The sequence below is a fragment of the Saccharomycopsis crataegensis genome, assembly GCF_037102585.1.
Source record: "Saccharomycopsis crataegensis DNA, jcf7180000000085, whole genome shotgun sequence".
NCBI classification, from domain to species: domain Eukaryota; kingdom Fungi; phylum Ascomycota; class Saccharomycetes; order Ascoideales; family Saccharomycopsidaceae; genus Saccharomycopsis; species Saccharomycopsis crataegensis.
In genome coordinates, this window is record NW_027043830.1 from 281,696 (window position 1) to 300,868 (window position 19,173).

The 19,173-nt window shown below is 39.2% G+C and overlaps 7 protein-coding genes across 7 annotated transcripts; 4 read left to right on the forward strand and 3 right to left on the reverse strand. All coding sequences in view use genetic code 12, as the record gives it.

The window, feature by feature from the left end:
- Positions 1-251: 251 nt before the first annotated feature.
- Positions 252-1,667, forward strand: IDH1 (isocitrate dehydrogenase (NAD(+)) IDH1; the record flags this gene model as incomplete). Its single annotated transcript, XM_064998456.1, has 2 exons — positions 252-275; positions 627-1,667. 2 exons carry the CDS (start codon positions 252-254, stop codon positions 1,665-1,667), a joined length of 1,065 nt encoding a protein of 354 aa, XP_064854528.1.
- Positions 1,668-2,901: 1,234 nt separating this feature from the next.
- Positions 2,902-6,366, reverse strand: RIC1 (Ric1p; the record flags this gene model as incomplete). Its single annotated transcript, XM_064998457.1, has 1 exon — positions 2,902-6,366. One exon carries the CDS (start codon positions 6,364-6,366, stop codon positions 2,902-2,904), a length of 3,465 nt encoding a protein of 1,154 aa, XP_064854529.1.
- A 622-nt stretch (positions 6,367-6,988) lies between these two features.
- SCD5 (Scd5p) lies at positions 6,989-9,340 on the reverse strand (the record flags this gene model as incomplete). Its single annotated transcript, XM_064998458.1, has 1 exon — positions 6,989-9,340. The coding sequence occupies one exon, from the start codon at positions 9,338-9,340 to the stop codon at positions 6,989-6,991; it is 2,352 nt and encodes a 783-aa protein (XP_064854530.1).
- A 307-nt stretch (positions 9,341-9,647) lies between these two features.
- Positions 9,648-10,428, forward strand: COF1 (cofilin; the record flags this gene model as incomplete). The annotated part of the gene is made up of 4 exons (XM_064998459.1): positions 9,648-9,650; positions 9,861-9,871; positions 9,942-10,215; positions 10,288-10,428. The coding sequence occupies 4 exons, from the start codon at positions 9,648-9,650 to the stop codon at positions 10,426-10,428; spliced, it is 429 nt and encodes a 142-aa protein (XP_064854531.1).
- Positions 10,429-11,076: 648 nt separating this feature from the next.
- DASC09_048610 (uncharacterized protein) lies at positions 11,077-11,805 on the reverse strand (the record flags this gene model as incomplete). The annotated part of the gene is made up of 1 exon (XM_064998460.1): positions 11,077-11,805. The coding sequence occupies one exon, from the start codon at positions 11,803-11,805 to the stop codon at positions 11,077-11,079; it is 729 nt and encodes a 242-aa protein (XP_064854532.1).
- Positions 11,806-12,371: 566 nt separating this feature from the next.
- On the forward strand, positions 12,372-15,596 carry DASC09_048620 (Zn(II)2Cys6 transcription factor; the record flags this gene model as incomplete). Its single annotated transcript, XM_064998461.1, has 1 exon — positions 12,372-15,596. One exon carries the CDS (start codon positions 12,372-12,374, stop codon positions 15,594-15,596), a length of 3,225 nt encoding a protein of 1,074 aa, XP_064854533.1.
- A 553-nt stretch (positions 15,597-16,149) lies between these two features.
- On the forward strand, positions 16,150-19,044 carry PPM2 (tRNA methyltransferase PPM2; the record flags this gene model as incomplete). The annotated part of the gene is made up of 1 exon (XM_064998462.1): positions 16,150-19,044. The coding sequence occupies one exon, from the start codon at positions 16,150-16,152 to the stop codon at positions 19,042-19,044; it is 2,895 nt and encodes a 964-aa protein (XP_064854534.1).
- Positions 19,045-19,173: the final 129 nt, after the last annotated feature.

Below are 19,173 nucleotides of genomic sequence, written 5' to 3' on the forward strand. Positions count from 1 at the left end.
CAGCGAGGGGCCGCCCCGAGAGGTTTCGCCAATTCCGTGTCGCCTCCGAGCGGTGGGGAGGAAATAAGATCCATTAGAGAGGAACGTTTTTCCCGTTGGATAAAATCGATTCTTGTTTTTCTATTAAATATATTTTTTTATTTTTTTTTTTTTTTTTTTTATTATAACAGACACTTCCTTACTTACTTACTTCTCCATCGTTTCCTTTCCCTTCCCATCTTCCAGATACCTCCAACCACAGAGTTTTAATCATGTTGAGAAACGTTGTCCAAAAGGTATGTCTCCTCCTCTTCCTCCTCCTTCTACCACTGTGTTGGCGTTGGTTTTTTTTTTTTTTTTTTTTCCCTTTCCTTTCCTTTTCTCTTTTTCCTTTTTTCTTGATTTGATATTTATGGCCAGACAGATGAGGTAGTACTTACTATTACTATTATATGGTAGTACTTACTATATATAATGGCACTCGGATCTTTAGGGTATTCTGCCCCATCAATGATGGGTTGATATTGTCTCTAGTTGATCTGTGTTGAATGGTTGTTTGTGCTTCTTTATCATCAATGGTATTATTGCCTTATTATTAAACATTGCCAAATTGGCCATTGTACTAACTTCTCCTCCTTTTGTTATAGAACATTGCCAGAACCTTCGCTACTGAAGCTTCTTTGCCAAAGAAATACGGTGGCAGATACGACGTCACCTTGATCCCAGGTGATGGTGTTGGTGAAGAAATCACCAAGTCCGTTGTCGACATCTTCAAGGCCGAAAGAGTCCCAGTCGACTGGGAAGTCATTAAGGGTGACGAACGTGAAGACGTTGTCGACGCCGCCGTCGCCTCTTTGAAGAGAAACAAGGTTGGTTTGAAAGGTATCTTCCACACCCCAAACGACATTGGTAAGAACTCCCTCAACGTTGCCTTGAGAAAGCAATTGGACATTTACGCTTCTTTGACCTTGATTAAAAACATCCCAGGGGTCAAGACCAGAATGGACGGGATCGACATTGCCTTGATCAGAGAAAACACCGAAGGTGAATACTCTGGTTTGGAACACCAATCTGTCCCAGGGGTCGTCGAATCATTGAAGATCATGACCAAGTACAAGTCCGAAAGAATCGCCAAGTTTGCTTTCGACTTTGCTTTGAAGAACGACAGAAAGAAGGTCACTGCTGTCCACAAGGCCAACATCATGAAGTTGGGTGATGGTTTGTTCAGAACCACCGTCCAAGACGTTGGTAAGGAATACCAAGGTATCGACGTCGACACCATCATTGTCGACAACGCCTCGATGCAAGCGGTTTCCAGACCTCAACAATTCGACGTCTTGGTCACCCCAAACTTGTACGGTAGTATCTTGTCCAACATTGGTGCCGCCTTGATTGGTGGTCCAGGTTTGGTTCCAGGTGCCAACTTTGGTAGAGAACACGCTATTTTCGAACCAGGTTGTAGACACGTTGGTTTGGACATCAGTGGTAAGCACGTTGCCAACCCAACCGCCATGATCTTGTCGTCTGCCTTGATGTTGAGACACTTGGGTTTGCAAGAAAACGCCGACAGAATCTCCGCTGCGGTTTACGAAGTCATTGCCGAAGGTAAGACCACCACCCAAGATATTGGCGGGTCTGCTACCACCGAAGAGTTCACCAAGGCTGTTTTGGACAAATTGGCCGCCTAAAAAATTCAATCGGAAATATTAACCCCATCTCCCTCCTCCTCCTCCTCCTCCTCCTACTCTTCTCTATAAGCTAACGCTTTTTTTTTTTTTAACTATTATAATCATACTTTCTAATATAAGTCAATCTTTTTGTGCATAATTTGAATTTCGTGACATATGTCTTTATTATTATCTATTTGTAAAGTGGATTTTAACAGATGAAATATTTTGAGATTTTACTTCACTTATATTTTTACAAGAATGGATATATAAAAACAAAACAAAACAAAATAAAACAAAACAAAACCTATATTTCGATGCAGATTGACGTTTGGGTTTCAGAATGGTCACAGAATGATTGATTTTGATTTTTATAATAGTCTTCAATGCCATTATTAAGAGAATTCCTACACTTTTTTTTTTTTTTTGATATTTGTTCTTCCTGTTTTCAGACATTTTTTTTTTCTTTTTTTTTTTTTGTCCTTTGAGAAATAAGTCCTTGGTGGTTTTTGTGTTCTTTCATCAATTGGTGACGGTTTATCCACTCAAACTCCGGAAAATGCCCCGAATTGCGGAAATTTTCAATATCATTTTCCCTCGGGCTGTTTTTTCCTCCTTCCCTCCCCAACATGCATTGATTGGACTGCAGCTGTAATCCGAGAAGTGTTATTATTATTATTATTATTGCCATAACATGGTTTTTTTTGCTCTTCTAATGATTGTGATTTGTTTTTCCTCCATGAATATTTTGATATGTTTTTCCTTCTTGAAAAGCTTGATTTTTTCTAGATCAAAATTTCCAAGACATGATAGAAATCATACAATTCATTCATTAATAGGTAATACAAATTAAAATTGGAAAAAGATTATAGGTATTATCTCAAATATTACCCCATTTACTTGTCATTTCTCGATAACTTACACAATTTCCCCTCTCATTTATAACAAAAATGTTTATTAAATTGTCAAAATATACCAATTTGTTGTTTGGCCATCTATAGTATTTATTTTATTTTATGTTCCCATGAAAAACAAAAAAAAAAAAAAAAAAAATCAGCTTCAGTCGACTTTGTAAGTGTTGATCGAGATTTTAAGATAAATAAAAGTTGGGATAGAATAAATGGAATAAATAACAGTTAGTTAGAATGAATCAACGCTAGGGTACATTCCATGATAAATAGCCTTTTGTGAAAATATGTCAAACAATTCTTACCCTTTTTGGAATGCCCAATCACCTCCGTTTAACTACTCCTAGCTATCCACTACTCAAAAAAGTGATCGATTGTTGCAAGATCTCCCCACTGCCATCAAGAACTTTCAAAAACCTAATCAATTCAATCGCCATATCCCAAAGCTCATTGTTCTTATTATACTTTGGGTCGTCAAAGTTCTCCACCATGATCTTCAATAAACTCATGATTTCTTGCTTATCACTCTCGTCGATCTCTTCTTCTTCTTGAACAATAGTGGTGGTGGTCTTGTGACTTAAAAGAATAATCAAATAGTATCCTGCGGTTTTATAATCTTTGATCCGAATGCACTCGTGCAATAACTGCTTGGAGGTTAAATTCAATTGATCAAATACCCTGTCCCAATACTCCACCTCGATCTTCCGAAGACATTTCGCAATGATGCTCAAATAATTCAATTTCAATTTCTTGATTAATACCAAGAGCAACCGGAGTTTGAAATCGGTGTTACTATGCGAATCGTTTTCATTGTCTTTTGTCGTCACCATGTACAACAACATTTCCAAACTGTATTCGAAATTACCGCAATGGTGGTACTTGTCGAAAATCTCGACGAGCTTGGCATCTAGTTGCGCTTCCATCACTTCCCCATCATTAGCAACGATGACTTTATCCAATTCGAAACTGATAAGATCATGAAGGAAAAACTTCTTGGTGGTCAATAATTTCAATATCTTTTCCTGTTCCCCTAACAAATCTTGACCTCTTCTCAGAATACTCACGATGTCGACGGTAAGCCCGGTGATGTAGTAATTCTTTGTCGAGTTCATGAAGATCGGGTAGAATTGCTCGTCAAAGTTCGATATCTTCAATGATCGAAGCTTATTGATTTTCGCCAACATGCTTGCGGATCGGGTTGTGATCTCAGAAGTAATACCATGACTGACTAGATGATTCTTGTTATATTGCATGTCCAAATCATCCAAATACAATACATCATCACCGTTGAAGAAATAAAACGATTCATTGTTGATCTTGTTGACAAATTCAATGTTGTTGTACACCAAAAACATTTCGTACGAGTATACCGCTGCCCGATCGCCAGATTCATCCTTCACAAGACTCAAAAGATATAAATTCCCGTTGACGAGCATGAGTAAATCGTTGGAAAACTGGCTGATTTTAATGAGGTTGAAATTTCCGAGCGAATCAACGTCGATGTGTAAATTCTTGAGCGATAGTTTGATGATAAGATTAATCGATACTTGTTTCCGGTATACTTTGTAATCGTTAGCCGAGTCCATCTCATCGGTGGAGGAGTCTTTTGTCTTGCCCACGGTTTGTTGGTCAAGTTTGAAAATCACAAGTTTCATATCCGAGGTCATAATGATCAATTCATCGAGCGAATTATCCAAATTTATGTACTTCACTGGAGTTGGTCCAATTTCATACCGCCAAATAATACACTGGGAATCGAATTCCGTCACCGATCCAATCTCCCCGACAGGGTCATTTCTCCCATCGTCAGCCACCCGCTGATCTTTTCTCCCTCGATCACTGGAATGTCCATTACTATTCATGGTTGCTCGGGATCGGGATGACTTGCCCACCGATTTGAACACTTTCCCAACGTTCAACATCAAAATCTCGTAGTGGTTGGTATCAGGGTTATAATTATCGACAAAGACGTATTCGTTTTGCCACCATAAAATATTGCACCCGATATTTAGCGAATCGTAATAACTGTCAATAAAGCGATGCCAGGTGTTGGTGTCAAAGCTATAAACGAGTAAATTGTTCTTATTGGTGTCATTAAACGCATTATCCACAATATCACGGTCGAAATTATAGCTATTCCCGCCGTAAATTGCCAAATTTAACCCGTTTTTCGATACAGACACCATCTTTATTGGTTTAACAAGACTGTACCGGTATATTGGGATATCAAGAATATTGAACCCTTTGGTCAATTCTTTAGTGGTTTCGCTAATTTCCGGGATCGACGACGCCTCGGTAGTGTCGTCAATCCCATTGAAGATATAAATCATTGATTCGTGATAGAGCACCGGCCGTTTAGTACTCAAATCGCTTTGTACATCAAGACAGCTCCATTTGAGGAGTTTGAAACTGTATAGTCCATAGTCATTGATCACCAATAAACACGAGTCATTGCAATAAACATCGAGATCTTTCACTTTGGTGAACCAATTATGCGATCCCATTCGGTTGTTGTTTCCCGAGGAGGCGTTGACTCCGGTGATCCCCAAATTATCATCATAGTCAAAGGTCGAGAAATTGATGTTCCCGAAAATCGATAATAGACACCATCCATTACTGTACAGCACCAAGAGGAGATTTTCCAATTTCGAGAACTTGACCAGCAAGATTTTCTTAGAATTCAAGGGTTTTTTGAATTTTTTAATCAATTGGATTTGGAACCCCGGTGATTTTTGTCGGGTATGGTTCATGTTATAGTAGAAGATATCATCATTAGAAGTGACGATTAATACGAGGTTGAACGTGCCATTGACCAACACTTGTTTAGCGTTGCCGAGTCTATAAACGCAGTTCCCGGTGGTTTGGGTGAAGTCAAGCCGGTTCTTGGGGTTGGTTGATTTGAACATCCAGCAATTGCCAGAATTGGTGATGAATGCAAACAAGTCCCATTTTTCGTTATAAGTGAAATATTTTATTGATTGTAAGTCTGGCTCGTTGAACCATGGGAACTCATCAATAAAGCAAGATTTCACGGTTTCTTGGGAGCCTCTAATGTTGATAGTTTGGATCGCCAAGTTGTTGGCTATTGTGTCGGATGATGGCAGTTTTTGTTGTTGTTGTTGTTCTTCTTCTTCTTCTTGTGAATTCTCATTGCTTTTCTTATTGGTGATAATACATAAATGTCCATCAGGCATTAGTTGGTACCCCTTCAAATCATTAGAGATTTTCAACACCAACCGAAACTTCAACCCGCTATCGTAAATCCTGGTAGTCTCATCTTCGAAATCACTTTCCAAAAACTTTACCCCGTTGATCTTATCATTCCGGTATTGGTTGGTGTCACCACCGCTGAAGCTGGAAAAATTGAAAAACGACAAAGTTTTATCGACAGGATAAACGTCTTGGATCAAATGATCCGAGCCGGTTTTGTCATAAACTTGCAATAACTCGTATTTTGAATCGCGATTGACGGTAGGCCCATTGATCGAATAGACCATCAAGTAATTCTTCTCTGTTTGCACAATCAACACCTTGCTGTTACTACTACTGCTGCTAGCATGGAGCTTCGATGGGGGTTCGACAATGGTTTTCATCAGCACGTTGAAACCATAGCTCTCAATCGATTCAGGCGACCGGATATGACTGGCAAGAATCGTCAACGGCTGTTGGTTAACCACGTAGATCGAGGTCTTGGAAATGATCGCGAATGGGGTCCTAGGATCCGCCGACGGGGTGGCGATTTGGATAAGCGAGTCCCCATTAACGAGATCGGTGATATCCAACTCAGACGGGGTCACTAAGGGCCAAAACATTAATGTATATATATAGATATTTCCAGCCGATTCGTTAGTAAGATATATATATATATATAAATGGGATAATCTACCAATCGTGAGAAGTTGTTCCAATTTTTTGGGTGTCGCCTCGCGTCTGTGCGCGCGGGCTCGCAATCACATAATAGCCAATTTTTTTTATCTTTTTGGTATGGTTCAACCTTCAACATGATGGAATTAAATAATCTTAGCAAATTCTCTATAATTAAATATTGATATTGATAAGGCTGGAATTTAAAATAAATACATATAAATATATATATATACAAATAAAAAACATGCTTTGCAGTTTTTCTTACATATTATGACATATTATTATCGGGTTTATATGTATCGTCATCGTAAACGTGTCATGTCATGCCAGAGAACAGGGAAAACAGGTAACAAAAAGGTAAAAACAACATTAATGACCTTAATAGGAAAGAAAATGGTAAAAACAAAAAAAAAAAACCAAGAGAATAAATACTTGGGGAATGACTTTATATGCAACGAAAAAAAAAAAAAGAAAAAGAAATAAGAAAAAAGAAGGAAAAATTAATAATTAAAGAAAAGCTTTCTGAGTATTTCGAATTTTAAAATAAAAAAAATCTCTTTCCCACAATTAATCTCTTTCAAACCACTCTAAATTTTCTTGTGGTTGAGCTTGGGCCATCATTGATCCTCCACCAAACTGGTTCATCATCATCCCATTACCATACTGTGGTGGTTGCTGTTGTTGTTGTCCAGAAGCATAAGCATACTGGGGGTTTATATACGAAGGTTGTGATGCATTGAATGACTGCTGAGGTTGTGGTTGGCCAAATTGGGGCTGGGGAGTGAATTGCGGTTGTGGTTGGGTATTAGTTGCCCCAGTAAACTGAGATGACGGGAATTGGGTTGGGGTAAACATCGAGTTCTGGAACTGGTTTTGTGATGCGTTGAACTGGGTAGTATTTTGCGGCGACAACATCTCTGAAGACCCTCCGGATAGGTTGATTTTCGGAGGCAATGGAGGGGCTATATTACTAGCACCGCCATTAACATTGAAACTACCGGTATTTCTAGAAGTTACGGGAGGGGGAGGGAAATTTTGCAAAGTTTGGTAGTCGGGATTTCCATTATTTTTGAAACCAGAACCTGCAAAAACCGCATTATTTTCATTGAACATCACATTTTGCGAATTGCTTCTGCTTCTTGGAGGCGGTGGCGGTGGAGGAGGTACTGGAGAAAATGAACTATTGCTACCGGTCAAAGAGTTTATAAATTGATCACTTCTAGATGCAGTAGGTTGGGGACTCACTGAAGGAGAATTACCGCCTACGTAAGCTCCCCCGATACTATTGTTGGTAGCACTTGATAATGATGAAAGCATATTAGGTTGTAAGAAATTGCTCCCGGTGCCCTTAGGTTGCATATATCCTGAGCCAGCGGTGCTCATGCCATTCGCTTGTCCATAAGGTGAAAATCTGTTTGCTATGGAAGAATTCCCGGTGTTTGTATTATTAGGACTCAAACTTGAGTTAGGACTGACAATGCCAGGATTCTGAATCATCGAGTTGTTGAAATAGTTTGGCATCTCGCTGATATTATTATTATTGTTGTTGTTGTTATTGTTGTTGTTGAATATATCAGGCTGGTTTTTCTTCAAAAAATAATTGGCCGAGCCGGTTAGGGTGGGTTGCAACATTTGTGGTTGTTGGGTAGCAGCTGCTACCGAGGTTTGATCTTGAAACTGGTTAAACTGTTGGTTCATGGTGATGTTATTGTTATTATTATTAGTGTCCATTATCATCCCTCCGGTATTGGTGGCCACTAGTTCTTGAGGAATTGCGGCTGCTTTACCATGAACTAAAGCACTTTCAATGTTAACGTTTTGGAAATGTTTGAAGTTTTCTCCCAACACCTCCTCTTCTTCTTTAGCTTCTTGTTCGGAAATCTTTCGTACTGCAATCTGATGTTTTTGGGTAGGATTATTCTTCAATTTTTGTAAAAGTTGGTCCATAGGTAGTGACAAATCGAGAGTATTATTATTATTGTTGTTGTGGTTATTCGCGGTCGATGATGGTAGCCCATTGACATTTTGTAGCGTAGAATTATTGTCATAATTCTGAGGAGAAGATTCTTCAATAGAAGCCGCGGCGACCGTGACTAATTGATCGCTAAACATCACTCTTTTGGCCTTTTTTTTGTTCTTTTTAATTGGTGATTGACTAGTTTTGGTTGGTTTTTCTCCCGTCATTATAAACTTGGCAAAACTATCAAGATCAATTTTACTGTTTTGGCCGGTGGCAGAAAATAGATTGGCGACATTGGCGTTAATAGATGATGATGATGATGATGATGATGACCCTTGGTTGTTTTCATCATCGCCCACCCGTTTTTTCGCCAAAATTGATTTTGGTTTAGGAACTTGACAACTTTGAGTGATCATGCTGGTTGGAGGTAAAAAATCCTTCTTCAAATCGTGGGCAGTTTTCAATAGATAATGGCTGATAAGTCTTAATAACGCAAAGAATTGGCCGATATTCAAGTTTTCATTGATGTTGAATAGCCCTTTTAGATAGTTTTTTAGCGATTCGCTGAGGTTGAAGTTTTTAAGAAATTCTAGCACGTCGACGATACGGATGAGCTTGGCGTGTTTTCTAATGGTTAAATCGTTGTACCATCTGAGATAAGTCTTGCTTTCTTCTACTGATAGTTGCTTGACTGTCAAAGATAAGGGGATGTTTCCCAGATGGTTGGTGGCTGAGCCTGAAGAGTTGATCAGTGGGTCAGAAGCAAGGCTATTTGAGTCCTGGTAATCCTGCTGGGTTGTTTGATTGTCGCTGATGGTGGTGGTGGTGGTGGTGGTGTTGTTGTTGTTGTTGGTGATGCCTAAGTTTAGTCGTGAGAACACATTGGAGATATTGTTGGCTGGTACTGGCGAAGGTTTGACTCCGGAGAAAGCGTCCCAGTCGAAGCTGGAAGCGTCCATGGTGGTTGAGGAAGAATGAATTGGTTTCACTTGGAAGTGCGGTGATAGAGTACTGGTGGTAATGACAATCCTGACAATGAAGCTACAAGGGCACAACCATTCTTCGTGCAAGTTGGAAAACGTCGCCTATCGATCAATCGATCGATGGCTGGTTGCGCAGCCCCCGCCACCACCCGCCCGTCGGCGCCATTTTTTTTTTTTTTTTTTGTTAACAGCTGTTTTTTTTATTTGGATATCATCTCTTTCTGAAGTTATCCACAATAATAATAATAATATATATAATACCACTAATAATAATATTTACAATATGGTATGTCCCGACTACTTCCCCTTGTTCTGCGATGGCGGTGGGTGATGGTGATGGTGATGGTGATGGTGATGGTGATGGTGATGGTGGTTGGTGTGACGGTCATCAATCCATATCGGGTACATTGACATTGCCACTACTACTACTACTACTTCTTTGCTTTTACTTTTATCATTCTTTGTTCCAATTAATTACTAACTCAATTGCAAACAGTCTAGATCAGGGTAAGTTGGTGCTCCGTCAGTTGTATCACTCGACAATTATCAATTACACGTAATATTCTAACCATCCTAGTGTTGCCGTTGCCGATGAATCGTTGGCCGCTTTCAACGAATTGAAGTTGGGCAAGAAGTTCAAGTTTGTTGTTTTCTCGTTGAACGACAAAAAGACTCAAATCATCGTCAATGAAACTTCTTCCGACCAATCTTATGAAAAGTTTTTGGAATCCTTGCCAGAAAACGACTGTAGATACGCCGTTTACGATTTCGACTACGAATTGCCAGGTGGCGAAGGTAAGAGATCCAAGATTGTCTTCTACACCTGGTCTCCAGATACTGCCCCAGTTAGAGTAAGTTTGTTTTTGTGTGTCAACTCTTTGTTCGTCTGATTGTTTTTACTAACATGGTTATTTTTTCTACAGAGTAAGATGGTCTACGCCTCTTCTAAGGATGCTTTGCGTCGCGCTTTGAATGGTGTTGCTTCAGATATCCAAGGTACTGACTTTAGCGAAGTGTCTTACGAAACTGTTTTGGAAAAAATCAGTGGTGGTGGTGCTCACTAAGTATTGGCTCGAATAATCAATCAGGGTTGTGTCGCCACATATTTAATTCTTTTTTTTCTTCTCATTATCTAAAACAGTCCAATAGTGGGTGTTTTTTCAGTTGTAACATATTATCATTATTTTTTTTTCTTTTTTTCTTTTTTTTTTTGAATGGAATTAAATAATCTTTCTGTTTAGAATGTAGGCATTGTATTGTGAGTTTTTGGGTTAATTTATAAAGAGGTCATTTGATAGAAAGGCTTCGCAAGCATTATTTCAAACAGTTGACGGTGTACCGCTTGGATGGGTATCAAAGGTGGCAATATTTGACAACACCTGATTATGGTAATGTTATAGTGGATATGTTTCGCTTAGGTATTTTTGACATCACCGGTCATCATCAAGCATCGCCGATCTTTGTCTTTATTAAAAGAGATTTGTACTAAAAGAGGTTTGTATTGAAGAAAATTGGTCAAAGTTCATAAATAGTGTTCAAAATCATGAACTATGATCTCAAAAATAATAAACATAATAATAGTAATAGTAATTAATAGTAATAATAGCCGATATAGGCCAGAAACATTCGATAAAAAAAATACTAATCAAACAACAAGACAAAATATAAAGCCATAAAACATCAATTTGCAAAAACCAAGGACAGCAAACCCTTCATCTGATCAACGAAAACCCTTCACACAAAAACTGCTCGAACCCAAACGTGGCTCTAGCATTACCTTGATAATCATACTTTCTAAACACGCTGGTAAACTTTAGTATCCAAATCAAACTCTCGACGAATTTGTCAAACTTCATGTAATTTGAATTGTAACGAGGTGGGGCAGCAGGGTATCCCGCAGGTGGTGGGGGAGCGCCAGAGGCAAATGAGTTGAAAATATACCTAATGGTTTCGAATCTTATTCTATACCCAAATGACTCCACCGCCTTGACATACTCGCTCAATGAAATGGTCCCCGATCTGTTGGAATCGGCTTTTCTGAAAGTGTTGTTCCAGTGGTTCAAGTACTTGGTCAAAAAGTAAAACTCTCTGAAATCCAAGGTCTTGGAATTATCCTCGTCAAACAATTTGACCATCATTTGGATGGTCGACAAGTCGAACCGGCTGCCATCGGCATTGTACAACGCTTGCGAGAGTTCGTTGATGTCGAGGGAGTTGGAACGGTCTCGGTCAAACCCCATAAACACTCTCTTCATGTTCTCATACTGTTGCTGTTCTTGCCCGGTAGCTTGGGCAGGAATCGGCACCGGTTGTTGGATTTGTTGAGGTGGCTGTTGACGGTACAACGGCTGCTGTTGCGGAGGTTGTTGTTGGTATAGGTTGTATTTCGATCTTCTATAAGCTTGTGCCGGGGTGGCGAAATGCGGGAGGTCGTCGGACATGGTTGTGGTGGTGTCCTAGATAAATATAATTAGCGAGAGAAAGAGGAAACCCAAAAAAAAAAAAAAAACTCCCGTCAAAATGAATGAGTTTGAAATAACTAAATAGATAAATTCATAAATAAATAAATAAATTACGAAACGTTTTGAGGATCCGCCAACTCGGTCCGTCATGTGTGTAGGAAGGGTCACCCGGTCACCAGCGGGATGAATAAACGGAGAGAAACTGCTACTGATTGTTATTATCATCTATAACAGATTTAATGTATATATATATATATATATATTTACTATACTATATAATCATTATTATTATTTATCCTCCTCCATTTACTTGGTTTCCGTCGGTGCAAAACAAAACCAAAAAAAAAAAAACCTTCTGCCACCATATGCACCAATACGCATAATCCACATGGTCAAATATCCTGGGAAGAAAAAAAAAAAAAAAAAAATTTAAGGAATTTTTGTATTTTGATTTTTTGTATTTTGATTTCTATTGTTGTTATCAATTTCCAATCATCGATCCAGTCATCTGTCTGCTGCCTCGGTAAAAGTACCAATTCCCCGCCATGGGTGTCCCCAAAGTCAAACGGAAAAAGACCTTCACCGGGTGCTGGACTTGCCGAGCCCGTAAAGTGAAGTGTGATACCACCAAACCAGCTTGCAATCGATGCAAGAAAGCAGGAATAGAATGTGACGGTTACGATATCAAACTACGATGGTCCAAACCCCTCAATTTTCATCGTGATGGCACCCCAGTGGCAGAAAACAATTCGAATTTCACCGGGACCAACGAAGAAGAAGGCTCGAAAAACGGGGCAAACAATGGGTACTTCCAGCGAAGAAATGTCGAGTTTGTCAAATACCCCAAAGGAATGGTCTACATAATGTACGAAGATATGGATAAGGACCTCTCGATTTTGCATTCTGCCGTCAATCTCCAGCCTTACGAAACTAAAAAATTGGGCCCGTTCGGGGTATTTATGGGCGATGAGAAACTAAAGAGAAAGAATCAACGATCTTCCAATAAGAACGACCTGAAGAGGAAGAAACTCGAATCCCTCGATTCTCAAAAATCCCCGGCTAAATTGTCAGATCCTTTGGATAGACTCGCGAGAAATTCCATCTCCAACGACACTGACATAAATGGCACACCGCTCCCCCCACCACCAGAATCGCAACACAAATTATCCTCCCCAAACTCACAACCTCAAAATAACTTCTTTGTCAATCATTCGGATAATAATGAATTTGGGACATTGTTTGCAGATTCTTTTGGCCCCAGTATGACCTTATTTGAACAACCATCAACCTCTCAAATTAATCATCATCATCATCATCATCATCATCATCATAATTTGTACCGACAACCATCCCAACATCATCATCATAATAATAATAATACTAATACTAATACTAATAATATTAATAATAATAATGACGATAATAATAATAATAATAATAATAATAATAACGATAATAATAATGATAATAACTCCCTTAATAACGTATCACTTCCGTCATACGAATCCCAACAAGTGCCATTTGTACGACATCCCCAAAGTTTTGGATATCCTAATCATTCTGAAACCCTTCCCCTTCATCAAAATAATAATAGCATCCATACCGGGTTAACCAGTCACAATAACCTTGAATCAACCGATCATCACTACGAAGATGAAGCGCATTCGACAAATAATAATTTCAGTGAGATTCTTGCGCCGCTGTACGATGTTATAAACTTCAATACCACCAATATCAATAATTCCAATGATAATATCAACCCCCATGATGCCACTCTCAACCCCCATGATACCAGTTTTCCCGTCAGTAATGGCATGGAGGTCAGTCGACTCATTAATGGGACCACAACCACAACCACCACCGCCACTCCGGTCACTCAACGAGCCCCTCACAAATCAGAAAATAAATCGAAAACTCGATCGCTCAAAGAAATTGAAAGTATTTACTGTAACAATTCAGAAAATTCCGGGTTTAATTCCGGGTCGTTATTCGTTAGACCCATGAGTATGGAGGACTCGAGCGCTCCGTTTGTCCCCCAAGGTTACGATCTGGTATCGACAGAAGTTCTTGTTCCTTTACCTCTTACCAGACTCCTCATGTCGAACTATGTTCACCACGTTGCCGATCTCATGACGGTGCTTGTGCTTCCTCGCAACCCTTGGAAAACCATTTACGTTTCCAGAGCGTTCAAGGCGATTGGTGATGTGTTGGCGGTTGGGTACAGTGATCTGTCCAATCATTGTACTTTGAACGCCATCATTTCGGTGTCGGCATTTTATTTCAGAAACAAGTTTCAACTGGGAACCGAACCTTACAGATATTGGAACGTCGTTGGCTACAGTGCAAGAAACACCGCCAAAGATTTTTTGAACGATAGTATCGAACATGATTTATACCAACAAAAATACAAAGACGTGTTGGTCAGTATCTTATCGATGAGTACCATCGATGTGGCCAGTGGGTCGATGAAATCCTGCAAAGCTTATTTGGATCTATGTGAAGAATTCATTGGCAATAGAATGAAAAAAAATCGGAAATTATCTCCAAAGGCCAAAACGTTACACAGAATTTTCTCGTTCCATAAGTGTATTGAAGAATCCACCCAGATTTTCCCGACTTCCGATACCAAAGAACATCCATTTTTCGAACTTCTGAGGTTTGATTTGGACGGTACTTCGGGGATTTCCGCCAAAGATGAAAGTATCGAGGAGTTAAGGCCTCGTACTTTCGACCCAAAACTTAATTATGATTCGATTTCCTATTATAATACTAACACCCTATTCGAAGACATTGAAAGCGATATTGCGGGGTCGCTGTTCAATTCTGATGTCGTTGCCAACCCTAAACCGGCGTCGGGGATCACGACATTTAGAGAAAAGATCAATGATAAAGGCCGTGTTTCTATTGAATTGCTCGTTAACAGTAATCATGGGTCGCCGATGCTTGCCCCGCAATCTCCGAAATTCATCGAAGCGGCTAATGAGAATTTTGCGTTACTGCCAAAATACCATCCACGATACGATGATGAATACGATGCTGACGATATTCCGTTGCACAGGAGTTCGGTATCTCGGGCATTGAAGACAAAATCCGACACCTCGTCGTTTTCCACCGATGAGTTATTTGGGTTACCGAATTCGATCATCAAGTTGTTTGGGCTGATGGTCGAATTGTTCAAATTGAAAATCAAAGTGTTGACCCAGGTTTGGCACGATCGTAATAAGGGGCAAAAATTGGAGGACTCCACCGTCGACGAGATTGGGAAATTCAAGTACGAAGCTGCGAAATTCGAAAAAGCGTTGAACGCTTGGAAATTGGAGTGGAGTTTATTCAAGTACGACAGAAACCACGAGAAAGAGTACCAAACCGCCACCCACAAAGCGATTTATTTCCATATTTTGTCATTTAAGGACGGGATTTCCGTGTACTTTTACCGAATCATCAAGCACGTTCCGTACCATGAAGTCGAGCCGTACATCACCAGTTGTATGAATAATTTGATGGAGATTGGCAAGATTCTCACCAGTAATAAGGCGGTGATTGTGCCAATTTTCTGGCAAGCGTTCATTGCCGGAAGTGAGGCCAATACTCCTGAATTGCAGCAAAAGTTTGCTGACTGGTGTCTTCGGATGGGGACCATTGGGATCAATAATTATTCTGTTAGTTACCAGTTGTTGAATAAGATTTGGGAAGGAAAGAAAAGGGTCGGGGATGACTTTACTTGGATCCATGCAATTAGAGATTATGATGTTACATTGATGTTGACTTGAAAAAGGAGAGAAAGAGAGAAAAATTTAGTTTGATTTCCAGAATCATTGTTTGTTTTTTGTTATTCTATGATATGTACTGGGAAATTTTCGCTTCTGTTATGTTTTACTTTGGGATGATTATTATTTTATTTGTTTTTGGCTTCCAAATACTTTTGTTATGATATTTTTTATGATATGAACACGCTTAGTTTTCTTTTTTTTTTTTTTTTTTTTTTTTTTTTTTTATTTATTTATTTATTTTTTTTTTTTTTTTTTTTTTTTTTGCCTCAAACAAAAAGGAAAAACTTTTATACTTTCATGTTGTTATGATATCTTGTTTTATTTTAATTCTTTCATGTTGTTATGATGTCTTATTTTTACTCCAATTGTTTGTATGGATTTACAACAATTGTTTGATTTGTCAAGGATTCCTCCAAATTCATGTTGTAAAAAAAGATGAAAAAAAAAATTTCAAAAAATTCAATCTCATCACCCAAAGTTGAAGTTTCAATCTGATCAATTCAATCATTTCATTTCCCAATAAATAACCATCTTTCTTCTTCAATAATCAGTCATGCCTGAAAGACGTGATGAGTTTGTCCAGGCGACCAACAACTCTTCGATTGTTTCCAAAAGATCGGTAGAAAAACTTTATGGATCGATTCTTTACCCATCGCACCCCGAAGGCACCCAGTACTTCCACCATTTTGTCCCCAAATTCAAACGTCGTAGCCCGGTGATCAACCGTGGATACCTTCTTCGACTCCTTATTGTGCGACAAACCCTTGACAAGCTTCTCCAAGCCAGTGGGGACGATAAAGTGTACGTGATCAACCTTGGATGCGGGTACGACCCTATCGCGTTTGAGTACTTGGAAAAACCAGGGATCAAGGACAAGGTGGTGTTTGTCGATATCGATTATCACGCATTAATCGATGAGAAATTTAGAATGATCCACAATAGTCCTGAGCTTAAAAGGATCATCAAATTGGAAGATGAGTCAACGTCGTGCCACGAGTTTATGGCATTGAAAAACAAGAGCCCAATCTACAAAATCGTCACTGATAATTATATCATGGTGCAATGTGATCTAAACGATTATAAATCGTATCAATCGGTATTACAGGACTTGAATCTATTGGGAAATCAATCATCATCCACGAAAATCTTCATTGCTGAAGTTTCCATCACTTATATGGAACCGGATAAATCCGATAAGATCATTGAACATTCCACCCAGTGCGAAAATTCGCACTTCATCATCCTTGAACAGCTTATTCCTAACGAGGACATGGATGACCGGTTTGTGCAATTGATGTTTCGTCATTTCAACAAAGTGAACTCTCCAATCCGCAGTGTCGAAGGAAGATACCGCACGTTCGAACACCAACGAGAAAGATACCATCGGTTGGCAAACCATACTGGAGAGCTTGAAATGGTGACATTGATGGAATACTGGGACCATTTCATCAGTGATGAGTTGAAACAGAAAATTAGTAAAGTCGAAGGGTTTGACGAATACGAAGAACATAATTTGTTTTGTACCCACTATTATTTTGGTCATTTCACAAATAACGGCCGTAAAGTTCTTCAAATCCCTGCGAAACCCGATTTATCAAAAATCCCTATTGTTAAAGCCGGTGATTTGGGGATCAGTTTCCAAGTCCAAGAAATCGCTAATCTCCAACGTCGTTTGACATCCGCGTGCGCGTTTCCCACCAACAAAGATACATCGATTCTTGTGAACTCTGGTTTCTCCCAAGCAAAGCTTTCATCTTCATTGATCCTCTCTAATGATAACTCCACGCTTCCTATCAAGGGAATTACCCCTCCAGAAAGACTTTGTCATTCTATTGTGAGTATCAACGATTCGAACAAGTTCTTGCTCATTGGTGGCCGTAGTGCCCCAAATAAGCCATTTACCGATTGTTGGATATTAGAACCGGTTGGTGATGTTTATCAATGGCGTCAAACTGCATCATTACCAGATCATGGAAGATATCGTATGAACGCTTTTGTAGTGGGACAAGACGTTATTGTGTGTAATGGGTCGATCATCGATAATTGTTTCCTCAAATTTGATACCACCACGGAATCTTGGGAGAAATTGGCATTGCTGGAGACCGGTGTGGAATCATTCCTTCCAAGGGTCGGTGCGGCGGTCACTTACAATTCTCATAGTAATAAAGGGTATATTTTCGGAGGAATGTTTGATGAAAATACAATTGATCCTTCGATCTATGAATTTCAATTGAATATGCCATCCAATGAGGTCAAGATCACAAAAATTATGACCCATGCTTTTGCCGGACGTTTTGGGGCTGCCGTCACCTCCATTGAAAAGTCAAGCAACCAGTACCTTCTATTTGGTGGGGTAGCCACGGATTTCGTATACGGACAAGATACCGCGTTTGTAATATTCGATGCCGAGCAGCAGAAATTCACAAAATTGCAAGTCGAGAAATCCGTCTGGGAGAAATTCCCGATCTTCGTATGTGGGGATCTTGTGGATATTGATGATGGTCAGAAGATTTACGTCGGTGGGGGCGCGGTGTGTTATTCATTTGGGTCTTATTGGAATGGACTTGTAAAAATTAATATTGGATCCGATCAATCACAATCATCAACCCACAATATTTTTGAATTTCTCAATAAGGAAAACAAAATTGATACTGAGCGGAAACCCGATGATGAGACATCGAAAACCTCGGTTTCCAAGGATTTGAAATCCGTGACGAAAAAACCAACCTTAGTGAAGAGTAAAGCTATAGAAAAAGTTGATGGGAAATCAATAGACACTAAAGAGATTATAGCATCAGACGTTCCGTTAGTCATAACAGCAACATTATCATCACCTTCTTCTTCTTCTTCTTCTTCTTCTTCTTCTTCTTCTTCTTCTTCTTCTTCTTCTTCTTCTTCTTCTTCTTCTTCTTGCTCTGACAAGGTAATGTTGCAAAATATCATTGGGCAAATCGGTGCTACTACTGAAATCCAAGTTTCCAACTTATTAGTGAAATTCTCTGATTTCATAGATGGCATGCTCGTCAATAAATATCAAAAACAAAACGTTTCTATCCCATTAGATGATGATGATTTCCTCGCATCTTGTTTTGAATTGTCAACCCAAGATTTTGGTAATAAGAAGACACTCGTTATCACTTCGGGGAAATTGACCACCCCTCTCATGATGGTGTCTTCTAACCTTCAAATCATGGTTCAACTCCGGGGTCAAAGATTGGTGAAATTGTACCCAGGTTCCCAAAGGCTGATGCTTGTGGGAGACTCCAATGAATTATCAACAATCCATGATATTTTCAACCGTAATCCGAAATTGGAATTCAATGTCAACCCACAATTAACCCCATTCGAGACAATAGTAAATGAAGGGGATGTCATTATCGTACCATCGGGTTGGATTGTTGGACAAAGAAGTTTGGATACCTCAATCATGATTAATTATGAATTGTAACGTTATTAGAAGTTTAATAAAGATGCTATTATGTGTTTTGTTTTGTTTTGGTTTTGAACTGAATTGAAGGATCTTTAATTGTAAGTTGGAGATTGGTATATTATTTTTATTCACCAGCACGTAGTAGTA